This window comes from Astatotilapia calliptera, chromosome 5 (assembly GCF_964374335.1).
Source record: "Astatotilapia calliptera chromosome 5, fAstCal68.1, whole genome shotgun sequence".
Classification (NCBI taxonomy): domain Eukaryota; kingdom Metazoa; phylum Chordata; class Actinopteri; order Cichliformes; family Cichlidae; genus Astatotilapia; species Astatotilapia calliptera.
In genome coordinates, this window is record NC_137426.1 from 27320954 (window position 1) to 27340274 (window position 19321).

Sequence of the window (19321 nt, forward strand, 5' to 3'; positions counted from 1 at the left end):
GGTCCCTACACTGAGATATGATCACTTATAAGTTCAGGATCACAGAAGACTAAGCAACACTACACTAATTTATTTTAGTTATTTATTTTCTGGGTATCATAAATGCCTCTACCAGTTTTTAATGTAAAAGCTGCTTATGCAAGTTCTAGTGCTAAAAGACAAGCTAGGGGATTCCAGAGTCTCTAGTCTCAGGAAACCACAATTATATGACAATAAATTGATAAATCAACTATTGGAAGGTTTTAGAAGGTTTGTGGATTAAACAGCAGATTTAGTCATGTTCTATAAATAGCAATACTGTTCTTTACAGAACATGGCTAAGTGAGTGTTAGCATTGTATGGCTTAAATTTACTTCCATTAAGAAAAATATGAATGTTCATTTTGAGCCTCAAAAAGAGAAGCTTTTCAGAAAAATCCAAAGTGCATCCGCTGGTTAATCTGCACCCACTGCTTGTCTTTCTGGACAAAATATCAATGTAGTCGTACACTCAACAGTTATTCAGCTGCACGCAATCACATGGCAATAAATTCAGTGCTTTTAGTGCCTCCTTGAAATTGTGATTCATGTGTTCAATTATGTTGATTTCTAGATTTCATAAAGTATAATCTGGACTTGATTATCTATTGGGAAACCTATCTAATGTTCAGCTGTAAAGCAAATATCAAAGCATGGATCCATCCTGCCTTGTATTAATGGTTCAGGCTGCTGTTAGTGAATTAATAGTGTGAGGAATGTCTGTTTTTGGCACACTTTGGGCTCCTTAGTACTAACTGAGCACCGTTTAAACACCACAGCTTACCTGAGTATTGTCAGCGATCGTTATCGTGTCTTTATGACCACAGTGTAGTCATCTGCATTCAGCAGGATAATGCACCATGTCACAAACCTTTAAAAAATTCAAACTAGTTTTTGGAGCATGACTTTATTGTACCCAGGTTGTCTCAAAAGTCCATTGGTCACCAATAGAAGACCTTTGGGATGCGGTGGAATGGAAGAGCCACATGATGGATGTGCAGCCAACAAGTCTGCAGCAACTGTGTGATGCTCTCATGTCAATATGGACTAAAAATCTGTGAGGAATCTTTGCAGCACCTTGTTGAATTACAGCAGTGCAGAAAGAAAAAGGGAGATCCAACTCAGTATTAGCAAGGTGGCCCTAACCTATTGCCAGAGACTCAAACACACACAAGAAGTCACTTTGCAGTTTATTAAGATAAATAATAATAATTTTTTGTACACCCATACAGATATCACAACATAACATTGGTTTGTGTAAACAACTCTGGCCTGAAGTCTCAGCCAGAAACTAAAACATAAAGGAAACAGCATGGACTACACTAAAGAATGGCTAAATTACAGGGTGCATGTAAAGCGTTTTTCCAAACATTGTTGTTTTCCTGTCACTGTGCTGGCAGAGCAGTGGGGGCGGGCAGCTCCAAGCTGGAGGGTAGGGACTCTGCATAAGAACTTCATAGCTATTTATGTCATAAACACTTACACTAGCATCTCTAAACCAACCTACATCACATAGAGATGAGTATGCACATGTGTTACAGCATATTTTAAGGCGTTCAACATGAATGTGCTTAAGAGTTGTACTGCAGAGCCCCTACTCTACACAGCTTTTGGTCAGTCAATAGATTGATTAAAATCAAACAACACCAGAGAAGTGGTTTATTTGCAAATAATAATGCAAAAAAAAAATTGTGTCCAGGATTCACAGAACTGTTTATAGATGGCATATTACAAATTCTGATTAAAGAGCTTTTTGCACAGGAGCTTCTTTGTAAGAGCAGGATTTTTGGCAGTGCTCATTTGCAGTGATTATAACTACACTGACTTTACTGAACTGTGTCACGAGAAAATAAATAGTTTGAGACTCTATATATTGTTTCATAACCTATAAGGTATCCATAGAAAAATATTTAATTTAATGCAGCATTATACTCATACAAAATTAAACAAATTGCACAAGAAGATTAATCTGTAATTCGCTCCAACTGAAAAGATTTCCAGTGCTCTTTCAGTCATTTGTTGCTATCATAATCTTTTCTAGTTTTAATGTTTCGTCTGTATTATCGTGTCATCTGTATCATTTTACACTAAATAATCTGTCACACTAAATATATTTCTCTAAATACTTTGAAAAGTCCTCTGTTGAGGTTCGCTGACACCCTGAGAATAAATCTTTAGTCAACACTTTTAAACCTTTTCAAATGACTAATCGAATTCAAATTTAATTTCACTCTTAAATTCATGTTGATTTGAATTAGGATCAATTTGTCCCCTACAGCAAATAAATTTGTAGTGAGAAACATATTGACATAAACTTTGGACAATGCCAAAAAAAGTCTGTAGAAATGGGATTTTTGAATCAGAATGTCAAGATTTTTGATGTAATTACAAATCCATATTACAATCCATGTCTCTGAATAATATATAGATAATATATAGCTACTATTACAAAACTTAGATTCTAAAGGTGGCATGCTTCAGCAGGCAGTAAAGAGATGAGAGAAAAGGCCACCGTCAACCCCATCACCACCACCAACTCCACTTTTCGTCTGGTGTAAATGATTTTTTTTACTTTCACTACATGGAGATAAAGCAGATGCTTTGAATCACATTTGGACATTATGCACTGAATGAAGGAATTTAAATATCTGTTTACAAAAGGTGATTGGCAAGTGAAGGTTAATAGGTCAGATATGCAGCATTTTGGGGGGAACAACAGAACAGGAAGAGTTCTCTCTTTTTCTGTATCTTTTTTCCTCCTCCTCTCCCAGTGCCTGGTCTCAGCCTTCTTCGTTTCACCTTGTTCCACAGCTCCCAAACCAACAGTCTCTTCCACTTAGATCTCCTCACTGCTCTGTTAGACTTTCACTTGCGGGCATCGTCGAGCATCTCAAACAGGGCCTGGAGCAGACGGTCATCTCTGTGCCTGTACGGCTTGGTGCTGTAGAAGCCGTCACTGTAGTCACTGTAGACACTGTCCTCAGGGCTCCGGTACTTGTTGATCATGTCCAGAGCCTGGTACAGCTTCTGAGGCGGGAGTCTCGTAGCAGGGGGAGAGAAGCTCTGGCCCAGCTGCTGCTGCTTCCTCCAGGCCTTGGCAATGGGCTCAGACTGCTGCAGCGCTGGGGTCTGCCGGTTGAAGGCCGTCTGCAGGAGACGCAGCAGAGCAAGGGAGGGGGAGAAGGGTGAATTTGAGGGTTTTTTGATCTCCTTCTCTGAGTTATTAGGAGAGGCTTGGGCATTCTCAGTCTTCTGAGGTTGGGCCTGTGTTGGTTCCTGTAACAGCAGACACAAAGAGAGAAAGGAGGCTAGCCATTAGTTTGGCACACTCACAGTGATACCAGAATAATCCAATGAGGAGGTCTAAAGTTTGGTTTTGATTCTTGTGGGTCGTAAAATATGTTTAAAAATCGTTTCTATGGACAAGATCCCTGTATCACTGCTTTGCAGATGTAGACAGGCTAGCTGAAATAAAACAACATCTGTTATCAGATCTAAACAAGGTTCCTGTCATCTCCTTATTGTTTAACCCTCTGAGGTCTAAGTTATCAAATGTGCTAACCCTAATCTAATGCTGCCCCGCGCTGCTGGGAGAGCAGCACCAACAATTGCTCTCAAACTTAGTCTAATGCTCAATTCCCACACATCTTTTGAGATTATCTGAAATGTAACACTGACTGGGATTCAGAACATTTCTTGTTTTTGCATGGATTCTTTTACATAGTTAACAGGATCATTACTACATCATCAAACATCTGAAAAGCTTCTGTGTTTGTTACACTAAGATTTGTCGACCAAATAGACAACATAAGCACGGTTATCGTGTTGGCTTTGAACCGATTCTGTGGTGTAGGATTTATATGCATCAAGCTGCCAATCACTATTAGAATTAAAAACTGGTACATAGTTTAAACTTCGCGCTTTCGACTCAAGTTGATCTTAAATGGATGCTTTGATCTGTTCCTTTGTGCACTTATTACTGTCTGTCAATCGTCTAGCATCCAAACCTTCGTAGGGATTCACCTGCAGTTTTAATTTATGTTGGACTTGCACTCACCTCCATCATGTCATCCATATGTTCTACACCACGGCGGTCGTTCTGCACGGCATTGTAAGGAATGTACACTCGAGGTTTCTTCATGTGCTCCGGTTTTTCTGATGTTCCATGAAGGATCAGCTTCCAGTTCAAAATCCGACCCTTGTTCTCCATGCGGCCGGACTGGGTAAGGTTTGAAAAATATATATAATATATAAAAAAGACTTAATTTTACTTATAGTAGAGAGTGGAATTTGTATTGGGAATACATGTAGAAAGAAGATTTTCATCACAACATATATAAGTATATATATATATATACATTCTTAACTCACAGTATCTGTGATTTTTAGGGTCCATGTACCAGCAGGGTCCTCCCCCCATGTGTGGACGGACATGAAGTCCCAGTTTCTGAAGCCGTTAGAGGATGTGTCCCTCTCTCTCTCTGCCAGCAGCACTGTACTGGTCCCTGAGGGAAAAGCCAAAAGGGATTATTTGAGAGCTTTGTCATTTCGCTCGCGTGTGTTATTTGTGTTTGTGTGCGTGTCTCTAACCAGCTGGAGAGGTGAGTGTGATGTGTAGGTCCCCCCTCCTGGTATATTCAATGCTCGCCTCCACCTGCACATGCTCCAGTGAGCGGACCGCGTTCTCTTGGCCTGCACAGGCTTTAGTTGGAATCTCTATAGTGATCTCCCCCGTTGCTTTTAGCTCCCTGCGGGATGCAATAAAATAGCAGTGAAACAGCAGGCAGCAAACAGCTCCTCATGACGACAAAAATTGATCATACGTGACATTTTCTCATTTTTGCAGGTAACTCAGCTAAAACAAGCAAAACGACAACAACAACAACAACAACAACAAAATCCTGCACTACTTTAGTTGCACAGCTTGCATATCAGTTTATAGTTAGTTCAGACACATATATATATGCACATATAAAATGCATATGAGGCATTTGAAACCTCTGCTCGTTTATTTGCATAAAAAAAATAAAAAAGCTAATCCCCATCTCTCCCAGACATGAATGAAAGGATTTCCGTGTTCAAGCTGGCATAAAGCTGGAGGGGGGGTTGTAGCCCACTAAGCATTGACGGAAATGTAAAGCCAAATCCCCGGGATTAAACATGGATGTTGGGCGGTAATGGGGAAACTGGGTGCTATTGAGTCCTATAATCCAAAGCAAATTGCAGAACAGACACTTTCAGGAAGACACAGCTCAGCTGACCTCGGCTGCCTGTCGGTCTTTCCAATATGCTCTTAAAAGTTTCAATGACGGATCAATTTTCTTCGATTTCTTGTTAATATAAAGATGACATCTAGTGAGATAGAGGGAAAGGAAGGTGTTTTTTTTTTTTACTTTCTCCATGGCTGGTAGCTTATGTATTTGAATACTTAATGCCAATGCTCAACAAACAGGTAAACGTAAAGGTAAAGGCTGGCATAAAATTTAAATGACTGTGGCTTTCGTGCGTTTTCATTGCAAAGAAATCTCCTGCGCTCAGGCTTAAGACTTAATATTCTCATGACTCGAATCAACAAGTAACAGATGTGTCTTTAATAACACAGATGGGTTTGTCTGTTTGCTCTGCTGGAATCAACATGTCAGGACAAAAGGGAACAAGCTTTCTCTCTGTATATCTAAAATTAGATACTGAAAATGATTGTTGGATTGTGTGGTGGACTTAATCACGATCATGTCCGGGATATATTAGTTACAATGTGCACGTGTCATACAGCTAGTATCATCATGCATCATTTGATCAAAAAATCTTGTCCTTTTGTTGCCATTAATAATTAAAAAAAAATAAATTACAACATGAAATAAAACTAACACCATGCAGACAAATGGAGCAGCAGCTGTAAAATTTTACACACCTTGGCTGAAAAGAATCATCTCTGACTATACATTGCTTCTTCTCTGGCACATGCTTCCAAGTGGCCGGGTCAGCTAGGTCCACCAAGGCTTTGGCGTTGAGAAGGCCAAACCCAAAGCGGCTGTTGACCATCAGCCCTGCTCCGTTCCTCTTCCAGCCGGGGTTATTGGCCAAAGGATCAAACTCTGATGTCCAGACCACGATGTGCTGCAGGTCTCTCCAGGTAAGGTCAGGACTGAGTAGTGAGATCAGTCAGCATTTAATAATACTTAAACTGTCAATGGCATGAATATATTTTAAATGAGTTCAAATTTTAGATCATACTTTTGTTCCAGTGCCAGGGCAAATATTCCAGCAGCCAGCGGGGCAGAAGCTGAAGTTCCAGTGTGAGTCTGAGTGCACTCATTATGGAGATCGGCACTGGTCTGAAAACCAAGCAGGCAACAAATGACGTTAAAACGAAAATCATGCCACAATCTAACCTTACATGTGACACAAACAGACATGGTTACATACGATCCTCTGGTCAGTGTAGTCTCCACTGCTGTACGCCGTAGCCAGAGTGGAGGAGCACTTCTCAGCGTACCACGGGGACAGGCCCTGCTGGGAGGCACTGCTGATTGAGATAGTGTAGATGCTGTCTGTGTAGCCGTCACAGTCACAGTTATCACCCTGGCGGCCGCCGTTCCCCGATGCCCAAACAAAGATAGAGCCTTTTCCACCACGGCCCTACAGAAGGCATGAAAGACAAAAGCAAGCACAGCTTGGGTTTGTGCTATCAGATATTGCCCTGTAGCTTATACTCCTAATAAGACACTGTACAAACACTGTAATGCTGTCATATAGGATTACACACTAATATATAAATGTTGGCATTTAATGAATTATTTAGAGGTGTAGGGTGTAATAAATTTCATGTGAAAAGTTTTTGTCTTATTTTGACAAAAGCAGTCTGAGAGTAAATCAGTGCTGTCCGCTGCCAATCTTTGCTAATAAACTGGAAGTCATGGCACTTTGTCATTAGCAGTTTTATTCTCAGGAACGAATTATGTTGTCCATATTGATTTTTTCCAATCACACTTCCTTTCTGCTGCACATAGCAGCTCCTATTAGGAATGCCAAATGTGTTTCAAAGCTCCCAGTTGGATCATATACCTTCTGAATGCCATATTCAAAAGCTTTCTGCGCCAGACGACCAGGGCCCTCCACTGTCTTGCCGTCATCATTTGGTCCCCAGCTGGCACTGTAAATGTCCACGTGTTCCGGATTGAACCCAATAGAGCTCGCCTCGATGGCATCGGTCACAATCCCGTCCAGCATACGAATCCCTGAGCAGAGTGAGACGGGAAGGTCAGAGCGGTGTCCAGACTCTTGGGCTTACTGTCAGTTACTGACTATTCATTATGGTTTAATTAAAACAAAGAAAGAAAAGTCAAAGACTTTAATTAATTTGCTATGAATAAAACTCTTCTCTTTAGATTTTAAAGATGATGTTGCTGCTGCCCATTCATATTTTTTGAGCCATAATATGCAGATCATTGTTTCAGTGGATTGGAGCTGAGTAATTTTGTAGATTGACATTATGTAACCATCTGGTATCAAAATCAGGCCTCCATCAGGAAGTCTTTCCTCCACACATGCTTAAAATAAAACCAAAACAACAAAAATCCCAGGATAGCAGCCAGAGTACTGAAAAAAAACCCCGGCCATTTCTGCTCTTTTGCATCCTGACTAAGAACATTAAGAAGAACATTAAAAGAGGACGGGATTGCTTCACAGTGGTACATGTGTTCCAACTTTGTTGAGATTCTTAACGTGGTATATTTTTAACATTTGGGTTAATATCTGTTTTACACACAAAGACAAAGATGCTGTAAGAGATGGCTTATAATAAATATATGAATAATTAAACTTGGGTCAAAATGTTTTTGTCATTGGACAAAAATCCTCAATCATCTCTCAGCAGAGTGTCAACATCAGGAAATCTAAAGAAAAAAAAAGCCCAAATGGGATTTTAAAAGGGAAGAGTGATGTTTTAATCCTGAATAGAGAACAAATATCATCATTTACTCTTGGCACTCATGAGCCTTGTCCCCTCTCTTAGAGGAGAGATCTACAACAGTCTAGCTATAAATCTATAAATCTATAAATTTCCCCTCCCTCCTTCCCCTAAATATCTGTCTACTGTGGATCTAAAAAAAGGGAAACTAAACCTCTTACCTCCAACTTTAGAGTTGTAGGCCACTCCAACCCCACATTTATTGTTGTCTGCCCGCATTGCAATCTCCCCAGCACACCTAGTGCCATGCCTGAGAAGAAAAACACAATTAATTAACAACACTCATTACCCACTACCTTGTTTAGTTACATAACTTATCTCATTGAATTTCATATTTAGAGCAGAGGCTAAAACAGAGGTGTTTTTGTTTGACTGGCTCCAATTCATCCAGGAGGCTTTGAACTGGAGTGGAGTATTCTGATAACAAAGGAGCTCGGGGTTGCTGGCAGAGGATAAAGTGTGTGGATGTGCATGCGTGTGCGGCAGCTGGCAGAGGGAGGATTGTTAACCTAAACAGGAGTAAAGTGAGTCCAACGTGAGCGCTGTTTTTCAATTTTCTTGCCGTTATCTGAAGCTACTGCAGAAACACTCTGTTTATGGAAAGGATTTACACTGCTAAACTACGTATGACGACCCCTGCCCCTTGTTTTCAGTCTTTTCTCATGTGTTTCAAGTCTTTGCTACACCTGGACCTTGTGTTTCCAGACTATAAATCTGGCACTCTCTCAACTCCCGCTTGTGCGCTGCACTTGTTTTTCTTTCATTTTTGGTTATTTACTAAATTTACAACACTTGCAATATCTTTTCATACATGCACACCCTACCCCACTGATCCTGTTGATTTACACACCTCATTAGCTTGTATTTCAGTTGTTGTAACTGATAATGTTTAAATTGGCAAACGGTGTGTCCATCTTTTTGTCCCGGCTCTACAAGCCAGGTTGTGACAGGAGGAAGAGTTAGTCCTATTTTGTTAAAAAAACAAAGGAAAGACAGATGAAGCAGTGAGAATACCAGTGCCATTAACTTACTTGTTTTCATTAGTGGAGTCATATCTGGGGAAAGGGTCGGGATCATTGTCATTGAAATCATAGCTGGCTGCTGGATCCTGGAAAAAGTGACAAGGGAACACAACAGTCAGGGGGCGTTTCTGAAAAGATGGGATGAGGTCGGTTCACGCCAGTGACGACACACGCTTCAAACACAGATTCGCCATGGCCTACCTCCTGTCATGGTAACACATATGATTGCGTTCAGAGAAAAGAGGTGTTGTGGTCAAACAGTGAAACCACACATACTGAATTATTGCTCTTGGCAGGAGGTTGCGGCATGAATTTACAAACTGCCCTTTTTATTTATAGCAAGATATATCTGCTCTCCATTTTTCTCATTCCTGTCATTCTCCTGCATTACAAGCGCAGTCAATCATAGAAATGATCCTCTAGCTGAAAGGGAAGTCAAACAGAGCTGTTTTAGCTTCTTTTCAGTTTCTGGTTCTCAGCAGCAGCTTTAACATCAACTTAATGGCCGTGACTGTCATCTTTAAATGGACTGCCATTAAGTAAATGCAAATGCATGCCACTCATATGCCCTGATCGCTGAGGATGAGTGTCTCACTTGATTGGCCCTAGTTGATTAACCAGTGTTAACTTGATTACAGTGGGAGTCTTTTCCATCAGGCCTGTGGATGACCCCTGTCACACATCATTTCTCTTCTTCTCTTGCTCAATCCCTGTCTCTTCCGCCTTCATTCTCTTGCTTTCTGCTCGCTTCTGACAGCAACGGCACTGTTTGAAACCAAACCACAGATGGAGCCTTTAGAGTTTTTCTCAACAAGAGAAACTATGCCAAACTGAAACGTCTCTTTGAGCTTCTTTTCAGTCGCCCTCAGTCTCATCGGCTCATAATTACGAGACAGTCAAAACATTCACGGAGGAACAACAAATGTTTTCAAATTTTGCATCCTTGTTCGCTAGGAGTGCAGTCATTCGCAGTGAAATCATCATTACAGTTAAACGCCCATTTCGGGTCTAGAAATGAAAGCTCATAAAGCTCCTCTGAGGTAGGCATTATCATATAGATGATTTAATACTGCCTTTATGAGTCGTCTTGCAAGGTGTCACCAGCAGCATTGCTATGGAAACGACAGACCCAGACTACGGAGGCTGTCTCCATGGAAACGGTGTCTTACGTAGTTGGAGTAGATGTCTGTGTGGTTCCACTCCAGCCCATCATCGAGAACGGTGATGACCACTCCTTTCCCCGTGATGCCTTTCTGCCACACGGGGATCACGTGCAGGTCGAGTTTCGGCAGCGAGGAGGACGTCCGCGTGTCTTGCTGGAAGAGAGGCACGACATCACAAAATGACACACGAGTAATTTCAAATTAGATTACGTGGGAAATATCTACGACCACTTCATTTAGTCAGGCTGTTAAAGCATTATCATGCAACGGTCAGTCAAAGTTCTCCAGTCTCCTGGTTCTTCCACTGACCTTTACCGAAATTCATTACCGAATTGGAGGCATTTCCTTTGTCACTTCACTTTCACTGCTGGGCCACTTGAAAACAGATTGCTATGGGAAGGTCATATAATTCAGGCTTTTGTGTTTTCAAAAACATCAAATCGGCTGATTAGCCTAACCCTCAAAGTGCCTAACAATATCTGGAGATGAAGTGTGTGTCAGCCCACAGTTTTTCTGGTTTTCCTGCCTCGACACACATTCGGCATATTTAGAAATCCATCTCTGCGGCTGTATAACATTACACAGTGTGGAGTGCATCAAGCCTGTTTTAAATGGAAAATCAGCAGGGGGTGGATGGAGAGGGAGCAGGGCTGAAGCCTGTTTGCTTTGGGAAGAGCATGATTCAGAGCTGGAGACAGTTAAACCTAAAAAAAGAACTCTGCTCTTTTGCTCTTTGTGCATTATGCACAGACACTGCAGAACGCTTCCCCAAGATGTGACTCATCCCTGTGATATATTCCCTTTTCCCCCCTCCCTCCCCGACTTCCACCTCAGTTCCCTGTTTTCACCCCATCCTCTCAGTTGCAGCTGACAATGAATAGAACTCAAATCTCAGAGAAAATACACAACAACTGTCACACTTTTACATAACATTTGTTCACCAGCAGTTTGTCAGAACGGCTTGTACGCCCAAGACAGCACATAGTTACACATCGCCTGTCTCAGTGTGACCAAATGACTCACTTGTTGATGCTGACAGCAGCTGAGGGGGTCTTTCAGTAACCTGCAATGCATTGATTTTAATGGTAAACACAGCAGCAGCTTTCTCAAGTCTCTCCACGCTCACTGCACATATAACAAATGAGTGGTGACTTAAAACCACAGAACAAAGATCCCTCGATGCACAATTAAAGTGGACTGACACATGTACAGCCATGGATACACACTCACACACACACACACACACACACACACCCGCGCAAACAGGGGGGATTTCAGGCTACAAGTATGAGTCACTCTCTGATTAAATTCAGGCAGTCACCCACTCACGATAGATAACGACACTCATCCCAGCTCTCCTCCCCTGCCATTATGCTGGCCTCTGCCCCCGTCACACAGCTCCACCTCAAATCCAGCATCAGTGATCATCGAGTCTTGTAACCTGTCGCACCTCTTTGCTTTACTCACACACTGCAACCTTCTATTACCATTCAGCACTCTTTTTTTCTTTGCTTATTATCTACTTATTATGTGTGTGTGTGTGTCTGTGTGTGCATACACTAGAGCTAAAAAAACCCAATCATATTATACTATAGTGGCTGAGACCATCGCTTTGTCTACCTCTGCTTTTGTCCGTGCTGAGTGGAGGAAGTGAATAAATCATGATGCTTGAGGAGGAATATCTTGTGGGCCGTGCAGCAGCACAGACACAGGCTGATGTGGAAATACACTAAGCGGCACTTTAAGGCCAATTCCATTAGTGTCATCATCCCTCATCGGCAAAAATGATTCATCTCAATTTGTTTTCTTATTCTGTACAAGCGTGTGACTCATGTTCAGTTAGTGCAGGTGCAAAAAAGTCGGGGCTAAGCGTAATGCACATCCCTTGCTCTCTATTTCTTTCACCTTAAACTCACACACCAGCACATATGCCGCACACAGTTATGTAGCCATTTTGACGTAGGTAAGGCAGGTGTTGCAGATCGCTTTAAAGAAGCGTTAGGGTCAGTTAATTATTATGATCAGCGACATTTGTGTTCACCTACTTTGCTGATAAAAGGACCGCTCTGAAAAAAAAAAGGGTTATTATTTTTCCTTTTGGGTAAGAGAAAAAGCAGTGACTCAATTGATCAGCTAAAATTAATTCAATTAATCAGAATTTGAATGATTTTTGTAAAAAAAAGCCAGACATCTCTTTTTAAAAAAGAGGCAAGAAAAAAGCTGTGTTTTGCCCTGAAAAGCTTACAAAAACCCAAGCAGCTGCAATAGTAGGCACTTTGCATTCAACCATGCTAAAAGTCCTGAACTTATGGATCAAACTCTATGAAGATGTTGGGGTCAGTTTGTGCTCAGGGTTTAAATGAATATGGTAGTAATGGATCTGGAAAGGGATATGATGCTGTGACATGCTACTGTTGTATGCTACTACTTGGCCTCACAGGGCTAAAACATCCAATTGAGGGTAAATTGAGACCTAATGTTCTACTCTACACCATCCCGCTGGATTATAGTCTCTCCATCCCTCTCATCTCCACGAGGGACTGGATAACCAATTAAGCAAATGGCTCTTTTGGCAAGAACTGCTTGATACCATGCTATTGTTTCACTGTTGTCATGTTTTTCCTCTACTCTTTGGGCAGAGGTTATGGGAACAAATGGAAGCGTTTGCTGTTCATTTTGTAGACCGGAGAGTGCAAATTTTGCATATATATTTATGCATTAATGCCCCTCTCGAAGCACAAGGGCTCTGTGGGGACAGAGCAGAAACTGTAGGGAGCTGTCCAGCACTCACAGGGCTTTGGGATATATGTCTCATGGGTAGACAGACTGGGTGCATGCAAACAGAAGGCCAAACCAAGCCCAAAGTACACAACACAATGTGAGTTGAAGTGTGGTTGCCGACTTAGATCTGGCGTTTAAAGAGTTCTAGTGAGTACAAAATGTTTTAATGTTTTATACTTTGAGACTTAATTCAGTGTAACTCACCAGGTACCACTGCTGGTTCCACATGGGATCATCAAAAAGCTTGTCCACCGGGCAGTCCCTGCACTCCCTGAGGGATGCTCGTTTGCTGCGCCGTTTCTCATACTGCTGTTCAGCCCACAACACCTACACATACACAGATAGATGAAGGCATTGGATTTTGTTTTTTTCAGTCTTTAAAGGTTAGACTAGGAGAGAGACAATCCACTCACCCTATCATCCTCGGACAGCTGCCTGGTGATGTGGCTGGCGCTGCGTTTCATTCTGCGAGGATGGCTGCGGTGCTTGAACAAAAAATGGTCTTCCAGGGCCCCGATCTGCCGAGGAGAAGACAAGATGTGCGATAGGAGTGATATTTTATTCATTTATTTCATTTTACAGCATGTGACCAACTGCATCATTAGAAATCAGCCTATTTACACTTTTTGTTTCTAATATTTACAGCTGGAAGCAAATAAAATGCAGTGCCTACAGAAAAGGGGCCTACAGCTATGAAAGCTCACATTTGGATACATTACATTGATCTTTAAGGTTGTTAAAGCTTTTATTGATTACTGTTCGTAGTCTGTTCCACAGCTGAACCAATCACATGTCATTTCCAATGAGGATGAATGCAATTATTTCAAACTTCTTTGGAAACGTGTAGACTAACATACTGAATTCACGTAGGAGAAACTGCACAAATGAACACTGCTTATAACATTTACACACGGAAGATCAGTTAATCATTGACCGCTGCTTTTCAAAGTCAGGGGATCACTAAGAATTAATGAATTGAGTTTCTAATTGAGACTCAGTGTAATATGTTTGCATAGGTCTGCATTAGTCAGTCTCCAGTAACAGGAAAAGCAGTGATGCACACAGCAGGGATATTAAAACCCTGACTCCCAGGTATGGGTTACCAGAAGGATGTAAACAGTGAGTCATAGCTTGATTAAATAATTTTCCTCTAATGAAAAATGCAGTGTGTGCTTTAGGGCTATCGTTAAACCAATAAGCTTCAACTTTAATGGCTTTACCAAGAAAAACCAGAGTAACTGGCAGAGCTATATCCTGCTGGTCTGTTGTTTGAGCACAGCCCACAGCCTGTACTGTCGGCACCACGTTTAATTACCTTTTCACTCACTGCTTTCAGATTTCTAACTGTTAAATGAGCTGTTTGTTACATGAAAACGAGCCTGCAACAATTCTGTACTGGTTCCAGTTTGCCTTCATTTCTTGCCAAATACGGAAACTGCCAATACACAGTTAATTTTAGACTCGTTCACGCATATTGCCGCTGGGCGTTGGTGCCTACCTGTCGGACCAGTTCGTAGTCCAGCTCTCTGGCGATCGCCTCCGCAGCGGACAGCCCGCCCGGGATCTCCACTGCCCACTCGTTCAGGTACTGTCTGTCCCCGTAAGAAGACTGTCGGGGAAGCGCGGAGCAGAGAACGGCAAAAACACAGCACATCACCACCGGACGACATCTCACTTCCATGTCAGAGGTAATTCAACCAGAGAGGAAAAATATTTACAAAGATGCTTTGATTCCCTCCAAGACAGGATAAGCAGCCAGAATTCTCAGATATGAACGCCGTGCAGTGATAATAAATAAATCTTCTTCTTCTTTTTTAGTTTATTCTTGAAGAAACCGCTGGCTGAGATGGAGGGAGAGTGAAACTGCGCGTTATTGGTCCGCCAAGGAGAGGAAATACTGGTGATGGGGAGGGATGGCTTGTGCGCTGCATGGGTGTGCGTGTGGTCGGGATGGGGAGGGGGAGGGGGGAGGAGGGAGGTGATCACACGTCAAATTACTGGTGCTCTGACGTCAATTTGGCGTCTACCTTTGGTGGGATGTGAGCGCAAGTCTCCGAGGATGTAACTCAAACTGTGGTGGGGGTGGGGGGCTCGGACTAAAAATATCTCTCAGTGCCCCCCCACCCCAACCAGAGGAAGAGAAGGAGGAGGAGAAAGAGGAGACACCGGGAAGAAAACAACAATAACAGAAGTCTTATGTGATCCCCTTTAAGGTGGCTTATCCTTATGAGCCAAATGTCCTCGCAGTCTCTCGTACACGCATTTGTTTGTGCCATTATTCGTGTGCTTTTGGATGCACCTCGTAGCGTGGATGAGGGAAATCTGTCCCAGTTCACGAAACATCCCACTCTGCCAACACACACATACACGCAAGCGGTTTCAGCACCGCGGACAGCTCCTCGTCCACACCACTGATTCACGTCAGAGAACGAGGAGATAAAACTAAAGCAAACACGGAGCTGCCCGTAAGGGGGAAATGGTTCTTCCACTAACTGAGGACAAAATCCCAACATTATATTTATGGAACCAGACAATTTATTATTTATTAGCTCAGCATTATGTTATTTCAGCTTACACGATAACAGCGTAATGACTGATACAGCTTTAGTGCAGCAGGTGGAGGTGGACATGGCTGTCAAACAACAGTAATAATGTTTCATATTTCGTAAGTCCATTGACAGCAGAGTGAAATCATAATCTAAAAGGAAGCTATACTTTAAATATAAGAGACTGCTCTCACAATAGTACAATATTCTGATTTAAAGCTGCTGAGACAATAACGTGGTTTAATTCTTTCTTCTTGTATATAATTATAATTATTTTTACATAAATATTATATAAAACTGCTTCTAAGGAAATCTGATAGTTACTGAAGATCTGAGAGTCACAGAAACAGCAGTGCTGCTCAGAGACAGGTGACATTAGTAGCATCTTTCTGGTATAAGCACACACAGGATGTAAATGTTTATTATTCTCATATTTGTGTTTTTTTCACCCTGTATCTAAACCAGATGATACAAAGGTTTTGACAGTGCTGCCATTAAGTGAGAATATTTAAAGGTTATTGTGCGTTGATTCTAGTCTGGTTATGTTTTTAGTGTCTATTTGCAGTTTTGATTAGTTGTGATTTAAATAGTCTTTTTCTGAATATTTGTTTTATATGTGTATATTTGGCCACATGAGGGGCTGCCACGATTAGTCGACTAGTCAAATCGTCAACGACTGATTTAATAGTCGAGGCGTAGTTTGAAGCTTTGTAAGATCACAAAAGACGCAGGAATAAGTAGTAGGATTTAAGAGTGTAATAACGGACTGAAACAGAAGATGGCAGCACTGCATGTACAAGGATGCCAGCTGCCGTTAAACCCCGAAGAAGAAGTAGCTCTGTCCCAGAATTCATAGCGCAGCCCAGCTCAGTTGTCAACAATGGCGGCAGCTAGTTAGTTTTAATATTACTCTTATTATTCTTTCTGGGTCACAAAATAAACGTTTAACATATTTTCAGGCGAGAATGTAGCTGTGTAAACCTCAAATATCTGCTCAGTTTATCAAGACACCACATATTTTCAAAAGCGCTCCGACGTTTTCGGAGACGTCTGTTACCCACTAGCTCGATAGCTAGCCGGGGGCTAGGTCACTAGAGCCCGTGAGAACACCGGACTCCCGGCAAATCGTTTTTCGCTTCTCAGGTCAAACATGATGTATGAGTCACTTAGATAACTTAAAATGTTATTGTTTGGCTTTTTTCAGTATTTTATTTGTTCCTGAGTAAATCTGTTTGGCTGAGATTAAAGTTATAGTTCTTACACAGCTGAGTAAACATCAAGCAGACAGCTGATTATCAGAAGTGTGAGATGCTGGAGAACATACTCTGGTGTCCTGTTATATTTTAGATAGCAAGGAGCAGACGGCTGAATTTATTAAACTTCACCTAAACAATCTGCAAACTTCATTAAAATTTAATAAACTAGCATGTCTTTATTTTTAGTTAGCACATACCTTAAACACTTAAAGCTGTAAGCTAATGATAGAGCAGATGCTGCTGGTGCAATAAGCTGTACGTTTTACGTCCAGTGGATGATGATCTGATTAGTCGACTAAATAATCGGTGACTAGTCGACTATCAAAATAATCGTTTGTGGCAGCCCTAGTTGTGAGCTACAGAGTTCATTGTATTTGTTAGTCTGGTAAATATAAAATCAAACGCAAATATGGCAAAAATACATCCATATACACTGGACAGTGTTGAGTCCCTAAAATTATCTACAGATTTTGTCAAAGATAATGCAACAATACATTTTTTTTTAAAAGAGGCAAACCATGCAACATTTGGTATTATAGAAAGAATTGTTGTTATGTGGAACGGCGTTAATAATTGCGTGAAGCATCATCAGAGTTGCTAGATTTATAATTAATATAAATCCTGTGAACCTCAGATTCTGTCGTCACGGTGTGACACATGCAGAGGTACATTAAAACAAATCCAAACCAGCATATGGGTTGTAAATGTTGTCTTGCACAATCTAGAAAGAAAATAGTTTTTCCATGTAAAAATACAATTCTGCCCCCACTGACTGCAGGTAGCTATTTGTAACAGTTATATAGCCACAGATGCTGTTGAGTTTGTTTACTAATGGAAAATCTGTTTTAGTGTGCTCTGATTGCATTTAGGTGCAATGACCCAGAGGCAAAAGTACCATGATTATGGACATAATAGAAATTGTTTAGCTGCAGTGCATGGCACACAAACTGTATAAATAAAGAACCACAAAAGAACCATGAAAATAAAAACACTACTATAGTAATGGACTTATTCATTCCAGTGTACACTGTTTTTTCCCTTCTTTTTTCTTTTTTTATAGAGTGAGCTTGTTAGTCATTGTGCTCTAAACTTGTCAGAGCTGATAATGACTGATATGTCTGGTCATCTGGCAGTGTGCAAACAGGTCTGCACCAGATCTGCAGTATAATCCATCTTTACCTAGCAACCACTGTTTGCTCTGACCACAGAGGCACACTCAGGCGGACACACACTTGAAGAGCTGCAGGAATATGAGCAAGCTGGGCAGTTTATTTCAGGGGATTATGGTTTCATTACAGATCACTGAATCTTTGACTTGGTTGTCATCGATTCTCTGCATCCTCTGCCTTTATCTCTGGGATGTGTGCGTGTTTCAGTGAGTGGTGTGAGCTTACTCCTCCTCCTTTCCTTATTCCGCTGAGCGGACACTCACACCAGTTTACCAAAAAGATATGCACAATGAGTTCATCGAAATGAGGTCAAAGGTCCCGCCGTGTTTCGTCAGCTAATTATTTTTCCAGCTCTACAGACAGGCAGTGACGGAAAGCAGGAGCTTTTAGCTGGAGGTTGACGCAGAGGGGGCTGTAGAGCCACCTCAACACACAAATGTTCAGCCCCGAATCAATTAGGCGTGGCAAATAGATGTGACGACTTGAGCTGCACTTCCTGTCCCTCTCATGGTTCAGTGGCAGCAACAATATTCTAGGTTGTTTAGTGATTTATGAGCATGTTACTTTTTAAGAGCCACAGATCAAATTTCAAGCACATAAAAAAATGAACAATAATGAAATAGTTTAATGATGAATTATATTCATAGTCCATTCAGCTGAAGTCTGTTATGCAGCAAACACAAAGCAAATACTTGTGACATGAGGAGATGCCTTACAAGTTATACAAGTTAGTAACCAATGGAATCTGCAGGCTGTGACACATGGTTGCCATGCCAACCCACATTACAAGCGTGTGACACATCTTCACCCACACGTCTCAATAAGTTGTCTAGAAGGACTACAGTTCATTTGAAATAAGTTCACAAGTGTCTCCTTTATTACATTGCATGTGTCATGTGTTGGTCAGATTATTGCTTAGCTGAAGTAATAGTGCGACATTTTTACACAGACATGCTGTGCAGACAAAAGCTAATAAGACCTGTAATACTGCCCTGTAAATGTACTACTGAACATCCCAAAATGTAATGTAATCTGTAATGATGATTTTCAGATAAAGCTCTTGGCCGAAACAAAAGTTTACCTATGTTAGTTTGGTTTCTAGGAGATACTGCGGTGTTGTGTTGCTATTAGGAGAAAACACTACAAGTGCAATTTAACTAGTCATCACTGAGAAATGTCCCCAGCCACATTTTGCAATCTGAACCTTGCTTTGTGCAGGCAATGTTGCACTATTTTGACGCAATGTTTGGCGTAATCTTTTAGCTATTGTAAATGAATATAAGAAAACCTAAACTGTTAACCAAAGCAAAGGTTAAGATTTTGATTAAATCATTCACGTCCCCAAAGTTCAATCAACGCTGCACAAATGCCATGTGCTATCAGAGGGTGCTGTGAAAT

At 41.3% G+C, this 19321-nt stretch overlaps 1 protein-coding gene and 1 long non-coding RNA gene across 2 annotated transcripts; one reads left to right on the forward strand and one right to left on the reverse strand.

Annotated features, from left to right (window-relative positions):
• Positions 1 to 1195: 1195 nt before the first annotated feature.
• pcsk1 (proprotein convertase subtilisin/kexin type 1) lies at positions 1196 to 14879 on the reverse strand. The gene is made up of 14 exons (XM_026168564.2): positions 14451 to 14879; positions 13366 to 13470; positions 13157 to 13279; positions 10178 to 10324; positions 9018 to 9094; positions 8148 to 8236; positions 7083 to 7255; positions 6444 to 6656; positions 6252 to 6352; positions 5929 to 6162; positions 4608 to 4765; positions 4389 to 4522; positions 4075 to 4236; positions 1196 to 3293 (listed from the first exon to the last, which is right to left on the reverse strand). The coding sequence occupies exons 1-14, from the start codon at positions 14631 to 14633 to the stop codon at positions 2883 to 2885; spliced, it is 2310 nt and encodes a 769-aa protein (XP_026024349.1). The 5' UTR covers positions 14634 to 14879; the 3' UTR covers positions 1196 to 2882.
• On the forward strand, positions 14506 to 17761 carry LOC145428942 (uncharacterized). The gene is made up of 2 exons (XR_013909297.1): positions 14506 to 14640; positions 14771 to 17761. It is a non-coding gene; the product is annotated as an uncharacterized LOC145428942 (long non-coding RNA).
• Positions 17762 to 19321: the final 1560 nt, after the last annotated feature.

What these genes read in the sequence shown, in the direction of transcription:
- pcsk1 (XM_026168564.2), bottom strand. Translation starts at nt 14,633, where the DNA reads ATGGAAGTGAGATGTCGTCCGGTGGTGATGTGCTGTGTTTTTGCCGTT. An exon ending in CTACAACTCTAAAGTTGGAG is followed by an intron (nt 7,256 to 8,147) that starts GTAAGAGGTTTA and finishes CACTCTGCTCAG; the next exon opens with GGATTCGTATGCTGGACGGG. An exon ending in GCCCTGGCACTGGAACAAAA is followed by an intron (nt 6,163 to 6,251) that starts GTATGATCTAAA and finishes CTCACTACTCAG; the next exon opens with TCCTGACCTTACCTGGAGAG.